Here is a 12,110-nt window from a genome sequence, read left to right as displayed (position 1 = left end):
AAATAGCTGTTTGGTGTTTGGAGACAGGGTTTCACTACTCAGTTCCTGCCAAACTCACCCAGTAGCCCCCGCTGGCCCGAACTTGCTACCAGCCTCCTACCTCGGTCTCCCAAGTACTGGGATCATAGGTGTGTGCCACCACTCCCGGCTACACATGTCCTTTCTACTACAAACCAAATGCCACAGATGTTAACAATCATTCTCAAAACACTTTGCTATTTGCACAACTTTATTAACATTTTAAAACCTCTATATATGTAAAAGAAAATGGAAAACAAGGACTTCTATCTGCAACATTAGCTGCAATGATATACATTATTTAAAATTATACATTATAAATTACATATATATGTAATTGTAACAAAAAATTAAGTTTTGAAAATGTTTTATTCAAGAATTTTACATAATTTCAAATACTTTCCAAAATACAGTTTCCTAGATTGCTACAAAAGAAAGCAAGTTCAGTAAGAAATTTAAATCATTAAATATGTTTCACTAGTATATACATACAGAATGCCAAGCAGTAACGTTTAGGCCTACACGCGTACCATGTCTGCGCTCCTCGAGAAGGCCCGAGCCAGCACTGTGGGCAGGCTATGTACAGTAGACAAAGTTCTGAGTATATAAGAGTTTGCACCTGATGCCTGAGCTTAGAGCTGCGGCAGTTTATCCACCGGAGTGTCAAATTTGAAGTCTGACGGGAAGAGATCTGGGGCACGAGGATATATAAGTCTGTAGGACTGTCTGATTGTAACATCAGCAACGCCAGCAATATCTCCAATTTCTAAAAGACAAAAAACCCAAATATTAACAACCATGTTTCCCCCTTCTATTTCCTCCTTAGTACCCAACAGCAAAACAAAAAACCGAAAAATGCGTTCAAAACTGATAATGAAAATACAAACTGAAAGCCAGTGTGGTGAAATATGCCTATAATCCCAGCACTGAGGAGGCTGATGCAGGAAGTTGCTCATAGTTCCAGGCTACCCTAGGCTACATAGTGAGCTCAAGGCCAGCCTGAACTGCATACTCATGCTCTGTCTCAAAAAACCAATCAATTGCCAGGCATGTTGGCTCACGCCTGTAATCCCAGCCCTCAGGAGGCTGAGGTGGGAGGATCGTTGTGAGTTCGAGACCAGCCTGGGCTACAAAGTGAGCTCAAGGCCAGCCTGAACAGCATAGAGAGATCCCATTTTAAAAAAACAAAAACAAAAGCAAAAACCCAATCAACCAACCAAGAAAAATAAAAGGAAAAAAAAATACAAGCTAAAAGGTGGAACACAGGAGATAAAATCAGTAAAAATATTAGTAATGTAGAAGTACTTACTACCTTAAAGAATTGTCAACAGTATTAAAAGGTGTCATATACACAAAAGAACTCTATAATCAATACAGTATTGGTCATAGACAGTGTCCACGGACCAACTCTCCCCAGTAGATGTAGTCATTATGTATTGCACACATGTACTGACAACAACCAAAAACTCAAGAAAGCAAAACACACATCCACAATACAGGATGCTGCTTGCAGAGTAACGCGCTCCACTGAGAAAGCAAGCACCAGCTCTTTCCTTTTAAGACTTAAAGCGGGCGCGTGCGCGCGCGCGTGGGGGGGGGCACATGACTATTTCAAATAATCAGGAATGAAGGGGTGACTCTAAAAATGAAAAAACCTTTGGACACAGGCCATGCCTCCAAGCAGCAGTATTTACCAGCCTCTTACAAGCAAAACGCCCTACTTTCTTACAAGTCTTGGCACCGAGAAGTGGCTTTTTAATTACAGGCTCTGGATCCTGACGGGCTTCATGGTCACAGTGGTCACGTGTCCAGCACGAAGCCGCCTAGCTCTGCTACCGTTCTTCCTGGGGACAGCCTCACCTTTCTGGGTCCTCTTCTCAGCTGATGCCTGCGAGGCCATGTAAATAGCTGCCGCCGCCACGGAAATCGGGCTTCTCCCAGGAACCAAGTCCAGCTCCACAGCCTTGCGGGCTATGTGCGTCGCTGCCATCTGCACTTGCTTTGGGAGACAGAGGTTGGAGCAGAATCTGGACATGAAGTCCCCAGTGGTAATCAAGTCCACACTGGTTTCTAAAGCTTTCAGTATAAGTTTAAAACATCGGCCAATTTCTTTCTTAGAAATTCGAGATACAGCACATATTTCTAAAAGACAAAATATTTTAAAATCTACGTAAGTCATATACTTCATTATAAAATCAATTACCTCTAATTATAAAAATCATACATTCTACTTGCAAAACTTTCAATCATGCCTTTAAGATGGAACCGTGATCTTCTCAGTGATATTTTCCATAAAGCTAACCTAAAATTTCTTAATTTAAATGTTCATTACACTGTAAAGTTAATTTAGGTGTCAGTGTTTCAAAATCTTGACTTCTCTATAGTTTCAATTTATACAAGTAAGTCTCTTCAACTATTCAAAAATTTCTTTGGTGTTCACATTTCACTCTGTTACAAGGAGCATATCAAGTAGACAAGAAACTCAAGCTTAGAATACCCCTCAGCTACATGATGTCATGTACACTCAATCCTTGTTACAGGCCACAACCAAATTAGAGAAAGTTTGTCACTCTGTTATTCTAAACACTTGACTGTTAAACACATTAAGAATAAATTCAGGAAAAGCCTGTTTTAGCTGCAGCAACAAAAAAGATGATAAGAAAAGCTGCTGCTTCTTCACTTTGACATAATATCTTATAAAAAACAAATACCATATTCGATTGAATGAAAGGTTACTGCCAGTCATGATAGTACACATCTGTAATCCCAGTAGTCAGGAGACAGAGGCAGGAGTATCCCTGCGAGTTTAAGGCCAGCCTGTGGCACATAATGAACCCAAGGCCAGTCTGAACTACAGCACCATGTCTCCTTCCCAACAAAAAGGTGGGTGGGTTTACTACACTCTTTAGCTAACAATCTTTGCCAGTGAAAGTCAAACTAAGTACTGCGACCACAATGTGCAGAGACCATCATGAATTCATGTGGTGAGAAACACCAGTTATCTCAAAGCCTCTAATTTAAGAATGAACAGAAATGCTTCATCTGGAGAAAAAGCTTCAATGAGGCTTCCTGTGGTGCTCAACTCCCTTGCTTACAGAGACTTGCACTAGCAACAGAAGCTGTTTTTCTCGGGGTTTTTTTGGGGGGGTGTGGGGGGGTACTGGGGACCCAACTCATGACTTGCTCTTGCTGGGCAGGCACTTGTGCCGCTGAGCTAAACCTTTACCCTGGCCCTCTGGAAGCTGTTTTTATTCATACATTGTAGACGTTCTACAAAAGTCCTATTGTAGGTTATGATAGTGGTGCTGACAAAATGCAGTCAGTCAAACGATCTTACTAGCAAAGATGCAATGGCTTACAGAGTCTAAAATAACTACATGAGAAAAGAGCTTACAGGGAAAACAGTAAGATCATGGTGTAAATTTTTGTTAAGGAATAAAATAAACAGGTAACTGCAAGTGATATGCAGGTGGACTGCTGTGTAACAATGAAGACATAACTTGGCTTCTAAGCGTCAAAACTGCCTGACTCTGGTCTGTTACTTTATGCAATTAAAAACTTACCTTTAAATGTCCTAGGAACCCCTTCTTGTCGACAGGCAATATAAAGACAAGCGGAAGCTATGGCATCATTAGCTCTTCCCTTCAGACTCTTCTGTTCATACACTTGCTTGAATAAATTATTCGTTCGATCCTTCAAAGCAGAGAAACTAAGCTTATTAATTCTAGGCCATTTAATTAGTTGAAATACCAACATTTCATGTGTTCATTAAATTATGGTAAGTCAGTACAAGAATGGCTTAAAAGGGGTGCACAGAACTTACAACTATATTTCGAGGGAGGTTGATTCTGTCTGCCATGGTAGTTATTTCCTTGAAGGCATTCATCATTGCTCGGTCAGAACTACTCATTGTTCTTCGATTTTGATACTTAGAATTGCCAAACTCATCGAAACTTGCAGCTCCTGTACCCTGTAAGACAAAGTTTCACAACACTACAAAACTTTCTGTAACATTTAAATGAATAATTTATATGAAAATATATAATCTAGGAGTTCTCTAGCGTGTGCTTTCCATAGCCTGGGGTGGGTCCGTCAGGCTGAGGGGAGTGGGTCCCGCACCGAGGCGGCGAGGGTGGGAATGGCAACAGGAGGGAACCCAGAGCTCGCCACGTCCAGGGCGCGGCATGGAAGGCAGCAAGTCCCACATGCAGAGACAGCCTGCCACAGAATGACCCAGAGGAGTGAAGCCTGCTTGATGAAGGCCTGAGGCTCCTGTTCTACAGTGTGATGCTGGAGAACTTTTTGCTAATGGTTTCTCTGGGACTTTCATCTTCTAGAACCCATGAAATTACTCAAGCAGAGTGCACAGGAGAGCTCATCATGCCTGTGCAGGAAGCCATGACCCAAGACATTCCAGAAGCAGCTGAGATCCTATGGAAAGCCATTTATGGAGGTGCATAATGATGACTCTGTAACTCCTTCTTGTGCCTCTCCATCCTGGTCCTGGATGAGGCCTCCCAACCTGCGAGCTGCCCAGCCCTGGCATCCTTATTCTGCTGGAAACCCGCAGGGACTCATTAGTGGGGGTGCCTGACACACACTGTGAATGTACTACCTCATACACACACACTTCATTATTTTTGCTGTGGTTCATGTTCTTGATGTGGAGTGGTGGAGGGGAGGCACCTTCTGAACAGAGTACTGTTATTGAAAAAGTGCCCAAAGTCGGCCTTCAACACTAGAAGCTGTGCTGTGGAGAAAACTCCCTTAAAAGAGAAGAGGACTGCAGAATCCACCTGCCAGTGAGAGCTTTACAAAGCAAGGAGGGTGGACAGGACTTCTCCAGCATCTTGTGTCTTCTTAAGCACCAGGAGGCTCACTGTGGAGGGCAGCCTCCCAAGGCACTGAGAATGCGGACATCTTGAACACTAGAAAAAGGCACTACACAAGGGCAGTGAAGGTGGGAAAGCGGTCAGATATTCACCTGTACAGCACGAGAAGCTGCACACTGGACAAAAGCCTTATAAACACAGTGAATGTGGGAAATTATTTAGCCATAAATCTAACCATTTTTACACATCAAATAGTTCACACAGGAGAAAAGCCTTATGAGTGCAGGGAATGTGGGAAATCCTTTAGCTGCAATGCTCATCTCACCCAACACAGAAGAGTTCACACTAGAGAAAAGCTTTTCTCACACAGACCCAATTCCACACTCACTCAGCATCACAGAATCCGTGCTGGAGTAAGGCCTTATGAGAGCACCGGATGTGGGATATTCCTCAGCTTCAACTCCAGCCTTATGAAACATCAGAGTTCACACCAGAGAAAGACCTTGTAAGTGCAGTAAACGTGGGAAACTCCACAGCCACAAATCCAGCCTTAGGAATCACTGGTGAATCCACACTGGAGAAAGGCCTCACGGGAGCAGCAAATGTGGGAAGGCTTAGCCGTATGCAACACCGAAAAGCATACACTGGAGAAAAGTCTTTTAAGTGCAACGAACGTGCGAGGTTCTTTAGTGAAAATTCCAGCCTTGTTAAACAGCACAGATTTCACACTGGAGCAAAACTTTACGACTGCAGGGAATGTGAGAAAATTTTCCCTCACAGATCTAGCCTTGTTAAACATCAGAGGATTCACACTGGAGAAATGCTCTATGAGTGCAATGATTGTAGGAAATACTTTAATCAACATTTCAGTCTCATTCAACACCAGAAAGTTCACACAGGAGAAGTTCTGAATGCTTCAAATGTGGGAAAGACTTCAGCCACATCTGTAACTTCTTCACCAATGGAAAGTCCCAGGGCCAAAACACATTCCGTGCGGTGACTGTGGAACAGCCTTTGACTAAAGGTCTTCTCACTGTGACCCTGATAAGCCCTTTTAGTATAGGGAATGTGGAGAAACAGAGGTCTGAAATGGAAGTTCTGAGGGTAACTTTTGTCAAGGAACAGCTATTAAATATCATTCAGTCGGTATGCGCACTGTAGGCAGGATGAGAGTTGGTGCCATCTTGTTCCTTCTGAGATAGTCTTTTGTCAGGGTGATAGTCTTTTGTCTAGGAAGAAGGACGCTTGTACTGTCCACATATGGAGTAATGTGTGCAATTCACTGAGTTGGGGTGGGGAAGAAGGGAACGGTCTTAGGTTGAATGAGACTGACCTTTGAATGTTTGAATTTTCTGCATAAATATTTCACTTGGAAAGAAAAAAAAAATATATATATATAAAATGTGATTCCATATACCCAAAAGATCTGCACTGTGCATCCTGGCCTAACTTCTCAAGTAGAAAGACCTTATAAGTGCAGTAAGTTCAGATTCTTTTGAAGCAATTTTTAAAGCAAATACTAAGGAATATGTAATTGTAAACAATTATTTGAGGAAAAGGAAATAGTCCAATTTCACTTATAAATATGATACAAACAATACAGCAACATATTAAAAAATTAGCTAGCTGGGTATGGTAACACATGCCTGTGATTCCAGCACTTGGAAGACTGAGGCAGGAGGATTGCCATAAGGTCAAGATCAACATGGATGACATAGTATCTGAACTGCACAGTGAGACCTTGTCTCAAAAAAAAAAAAAACATTTCCTAGTAGAAACTTCTTAAGTACAAGGTATCTACAAGGTATCTATTAGAGAATCTAGTAATATAAAAGATCACAGTATCAGATCTAGGAAGAAAATGTGATTTCTGAAGGTACCAAAAAGACAAAATTCTCAAAATTCATTTTGGAGAAAAGGTCACAGAGAGCTGGGTGCTGTGGCACACATCTATAATCCCAGAAAGTTGAGGCAGGAGGATTGAAAGTTTGAGGCCAGTCTAGACACTTTAGCAAGACCTTTTGGGGTAGGGATATATAGCTCAGTATCTTACTGGGTTCAGTCTCCAGTACACACACACACACACACACACACACACACACACACACACACACACACAACTAGAGATAGGTATCTTAGACTGACTAACAGAAATCAAAGGCCTTTGTATATACGATTAACCAGTTAGAAGACAATGAAGGAATATACTGCAACTACAGTAACAGTGACCCTTGGGCCTGGGGATTTAGCTCAGTGGCATAAGCGCCTGCCTTGCAAGCATGTGGTCATGAGTTCAATCCCTGGTACCGGTAAAAAAAAAAAAAAAAAAAAAAATAACAGTGACCCTCCACAAAAAAAATCCAGGGATAAACTTAAGAAATATTGTTATAAAGAAAACTTTAAAATATACCTTAGAGGGCTGTATAAAATCTAAGAAAATGGTAAGGTAGGGGCTGGGGGTTTAGCTCAGCAGCATAAGCGCCTGCCTTGTAAGCAGGCAGTGGTGAGTTCAATCCCTGGTACCGATACAAAGGAAAAAGACCAAAAAAAAAAAAAAAAAAAAGGTAAGGTACACCATAACATTGGGTGGCACAATGCATTGAGAAAAGTCAGTTTTCTCTACATCCATTTGCAAATCTAACCAAAGTTCTAGTAAAAATAAATATAACTAAACTTTTAATTTTTACTTATTTTTAACTAAACTTTTTTTTTTTTTGGTACCAGGGATCAAACTTACAAGCTCGTGCTTCCACGCAGGCGCTGAGCTAAGTCCCCAGCCCCCAAACTTTTGAAAGAACAAAACAAATGACCCTAACCTTTAAATTCAAAAGACTAGTGAAGAAAATACTGAGAGGACCGCTGAGAGAGGACTAGTGCTATGAGGTGTTGAGACAGTGCACCAGGCATATGATTCATGATACTACAGTCCAGAAATATTCCCAAATACACACAGAAAGTCTGGATGTAATACACGTAACACTGGTAAATGTGGCAGTTTAAAAATTTTTCTTTGTTTGCCACATAAGCACAACCTTGAAAGGACTACAGAATAGACTAATATGAGCGGTCACCTGTTTCTGGCAGGAGGAGGGGTTGCAGTGGGAACTGAGAATTTAGGGGTCAAAGGTGAGGAAAATTTACTGTAGTCTTTTTATACATTTATGTTTGAGTCATGTATTTCTATAAAAATATTTAAAAAGTAACAGTATCAGCTGGTTGGAATCTTACATTTTAAAGTGTCTGTAATATACCATTTATCCAGCCTGTAAGACTTAAAGCAAATGCAGATGTGACCTAAAGATATTTCTGCATACAGTCTGTACATTTTGAAACTTAGCCTACACCTCATTTTTCAGATTTGATATGCAATTTATCAAGTAGACACACAAAAGAATCTTTTTTATTTTCATAATAACAGATTTCTATATACATTACTAAAGTTCTAAAGTATCATACACTTCCTTGATTAGTCCTTCAGAATACTGTCACCACTGATTTCAATTCATGTAATAAAGCAAAAAAGAGCTGGGTAGACCAGGTACAGTGGCATATACTTGTAATTCCTACTACTCAGGAGGCTGAGGCAGGAGGATCACAAGTTTGAGGCCAGCTGGGCAACTGTGTGGAATCCTGTCTCAAAATAAAAAAGGGCTGGAGATATAGTTCAGTGCAAGGGTCTGGGATCAACTCGCAATACTGAAAAAACGAAAAGCAGAAGAGTGAGCTAGGTAACAGGAAAGTTATGCTATTGCCTTATATATTAATACAAGCTGCCATTAACAGCACATGCTTTTCACTGCATGTTATGCTACAAACACCTTGCCTACAAAGTCATCAAACTCTCAACATTTCTATGAAGTATATGGTGTAGAGGGAAAAAAAGATATTCTTAACATTCAATATTAGGTTATAAAAACATATCAAACTTCATTTTTTTAGTTTATGAAAGAAAAAAAGACTAGGTGATACACAAAGACTATGAATTGATGTTCGCCCCTAAGAGAGAAGAAATACAGAAGCGGCCCCACTGGCAGTGCTATTGGCAGCAAGTCTTATTCTCAGACCAAGACTCCCAATTGGAGCGGTGACTGGTCCTTTCACAAGCATCCCGAACTCCTAGGTCTGCACTTGGGACTGTCTGCTGAATGGATGTATTACCTTGCCAATCATAGTAGACAAATCTCCATTACTCAGAAGAGGATTCTGAGCATCTCCAACCCGAGATGGATCTTTTGTTGCTTTGTCATTGCTGAAAGTTCTCCATTCAGATCCCACATCAATAACCCGGTCACCTATGAAATATAAGCAGATATTAAATCATCTAGTCATGGTAAGTCAGAACACAACAGTATGTAATACTCAAATCAGCCCTTTCATTTAGAAAACCTAAAGAGACCTAGGCTGTAGCTTAAATCCCATGCCCCAGGCATTGTCCTGAAGTATTTCTGTGCTTATTCAATATTCTTTACAAATTTTAATTTTTCATATTCTTTATATTCTAATAACTATATATAGAAATGATCCCTAAATAAAGTACAGCTTTAATTCTTCACATCCTAATTCTTAGAAGAAAATGCATTTGTAAAAATAGCAGAATGAACCTATTCAAATAAAATAAAGCAGTAGAATAATGTTTTAGAATAAATTTTGTACAAAATTTGTGACATTCAGTGAAAACAAAAAACACTTCAGAATGATACTGACATGACCTTGTTTTCATGGAGAATGCTTGCAGAAAATATGCCTAGGCTTACGTTTCAAAGTAACTATCTGATGAAAAGCATTTTGGCTAAATAATGGATACAGAATAAACCTTACACCTACAATTAGTGAGAAGCTGGATAGACAAACTTTTCTTTTTAGGCAAAGCAGCAGAGCATTCATGTCATGCTCAAACACCAGACATGAGTAAATCTGACTGATTACTGCTTGGGGAAACAGCTGAATATCTGGTAATACTTTCAGAGTAGACAAGAGGTAACACTGAACACTGATGCATGCTACTCACTGTGCCCTTTGTACTTGCTCTCATTTAACCTCACAGCCCTATAAAGCCAGGTGCCACTTTGATGGTGACTTTATAAATGAGACATGTTGGCCTAAGATAACACAAGTGGAACTGAAAGGCACAGCTGATTCCAAAGTCTGTTCTATGTTGCATTTGCAAAACATTGGCTCTTTCAACGAATTGTCAGAGTGGCAAAAGCAGAAACCACAACATTTTTAATCTTTGCATGTATACAATGACAAGCACGAAAGGGATGGGAATGACAGAAATCATTTACTGCAGCAATTAAAAAGAAGCCAAGATACTGACAAAAGGTGTGATCCTTCACATGCTCTCAGCCGTGGACAAATTCGTTTTTATACCTTTACTTTCTCAGCTTTGAACTGCTCCAATAACTCTTATTTGAAAGACTTAAGATTAAATAAGCTAGTACACATATACAGTGCATGTAAAATGCTTAAAGAGCAGTTCTAAGTAAGTGTTCAATATGAGCTATTTACTGATTTGAAATAAAGCTGGCAGACATTTTGAATGTTTTTTCTTTCTTGTTGGAGGTGATTCAGGCGAGGCATAAAACTTTAATCAGCATAATAGGTTTTAAAAGTGTCTGACTATTTTGAGTTTTGTTCTAATCATCTTCTTCTTTTCTTTTATGCTTGAATAAAACGAATTTGGAGAAAAAGTAAGTGCTCTGTTGCACGTACTTATTGGTAGGACAACAAAAGAGAATAGAGGGAACAACCAAGAGGATCTCATGAAGATCATGCTAAATATTTTAAATTACTTTATGTAGCACATTAGTTACAATTTTCATGAATAATATAGTGATCATAATCTAATAAGTGACAGATTTAAAGCAAGTAGGTGGGTGTACAACAGAGTGATTCACCCCTGAAGGTTTTGAAAATCTTATTTCCTTTGAACTACCACATCATCCAGGAATAACCAACCAGAAGACCCCTGCACTGCGCTGTGCATATCACAATGGGCCTGTGCCTCACCTAACATCCTGTATGCAGGGACAGCAGCCAGGAACACAGAAGCAGGGAGAGCCGTCGGAGGGCAGTCCTGCACATCAGACCAAGCAGGAGGCCCAAAGTCAGGAGAAAATGATTAAGTAGTTGTGACTGTCACAGATTTCTTCTCATAAATAACAAACATCATTAAAGCGGGGAAGCAATTCTAATTATATACATTAGATTTTAAAAACTTACCTAAAAGCATCATAAAATCTATCAGTGTGCACAGAAGCCTTATTATTATTGTGTGTCTAGAAGGCCACACTGAAGAGACATGCACTAGTTAAAATGATACCATGGCTGTGGTGGAATGACAACTGATGGTCAATGTGCAACACCCAGCTGAACTGAATCAGCATGGTGTGCGAAAGACCCACCTGAGGATTGTTACCAACAACATACAAAGGAGAACTGGAGAGGAAGAAGCAGGCACTGTTGGTTCTGGAGGAGCTTGCTGCATTGGCTTTCCTGATATGAACTTCGCTGTTCTCACCACTGGAGAAGCTCAGGCCCTTGTAGCTGAGGATGACTGTGGTACTTTTGGGGGGAGCTCTGGTCCTTACTCTGAGCATCAGTGCAGATCCCTCAGCCTGCTGGCACAGACTTTCTAGCTTCCACCACTGACCTTTGGGCCTTCTCAGCACAGATCCGTAAAACAGACTTGCATGAGACATTATTTTGTGCTCTAGGCCTCCAGCTGGGACTCACAGGGGGTCACTGTCATGGGCTCTAGGTCTTCAACTGGACTCATACAAAGCATTGCTGTGGGATGCAGGCCCTCAGCTGGATTCTTGGGTCTTTAGTGTGTAGACAGATTTCCTGCACTCTTTTGTATTTGACTCTTTGGGTGACTATCAAATAATTCTACAAATTATGTGTCCTGTATTAAATTGTTTTCCTTGCAAACTCTAAGACAATGGTATTCCAATGGTATTTATGTTTGCACAAGGAGAGAAGCAAACCTTTCCCATTTAGAAAAATTAAAACACAAACATGTACCAGACAAAAATTACTGAGGCCTTCAAATATAGTTACTAATTTCAAAACATCCAAATGTCATTAACTTGCTGTATTTTCAAGGAACATAAATGAATGCATTAAGAGAACAAATGGAAAGGAAAGTACATCCACATCATTTAAGCCTCCCTACAAGATTAAAAATAAAGCTTTAAGAAAAGATACGTTGTTTCATGGTGTTTTTTCCCTTTGGCCTCAAAGTACCTTACCATGAGT

The 12,110-nt window shown here is 40.3% G+C and overlaps 1 protein-coding gene across 1 annotated transcript in view; it reads right to left on the bottom strand.

Annotated features, from left to right (window-relative positions):
• Window positions 1-211: 211 nt before the first annotated feature.
• The window catches only part of Gtf2b (general transcription factor IIB), a 31,983-nt gene continuing 20,084 nt past the window's right edge, over window positions 212-12,110 (bottom strand). The window contains exons 3-7 of the mRNA XM_063257074.1: window positions 9,009-9,142; window positions 3,842-3,988; window positions 3,582-3,711; window positions 1,879-2,160; window positions 212-784 (exon numbers count right to left, since the gene is read on the bottom strand). Coding sequence (XP_063113144.1) covers window positions 651-784; window positions 1,879-2,160; window positions 3,582-3,711; window positions 3,842-3,988; window positions 9,009-9,142 — 827 coding nt within the window. The 3' untranslated portion in view covers window positions 212-650. The remainder of the gene's footprint in view (window positions 785-1,878; window positions 2,161-3,581; window positions 3,712-3,841; window positions 3,989-9,008; window positions 9,143-12,110) is intronic.

Source organism: Cavia porcellus, unplaced genomic scaffold (genome assembly GCF_034190915.1).
Source record: "Cavia porcellus strain 051 isolate PalLab524CR breed Dunkin Hartley unplaced genomic scaffold, mCavPor4.1 scaffold_1, whole genome shotgun sequence".
In the NCBI taxonomy this organism is placed as follows: domain Eukaryota; kingdom Metazoa; phylum Chordata; class Mammalia; order Rodentia; family Caviidae; genus Cavia; species Cavia porcellus.
This window is presented reverse-complemented; position numbering and strand designations above follow the sequence as displayed.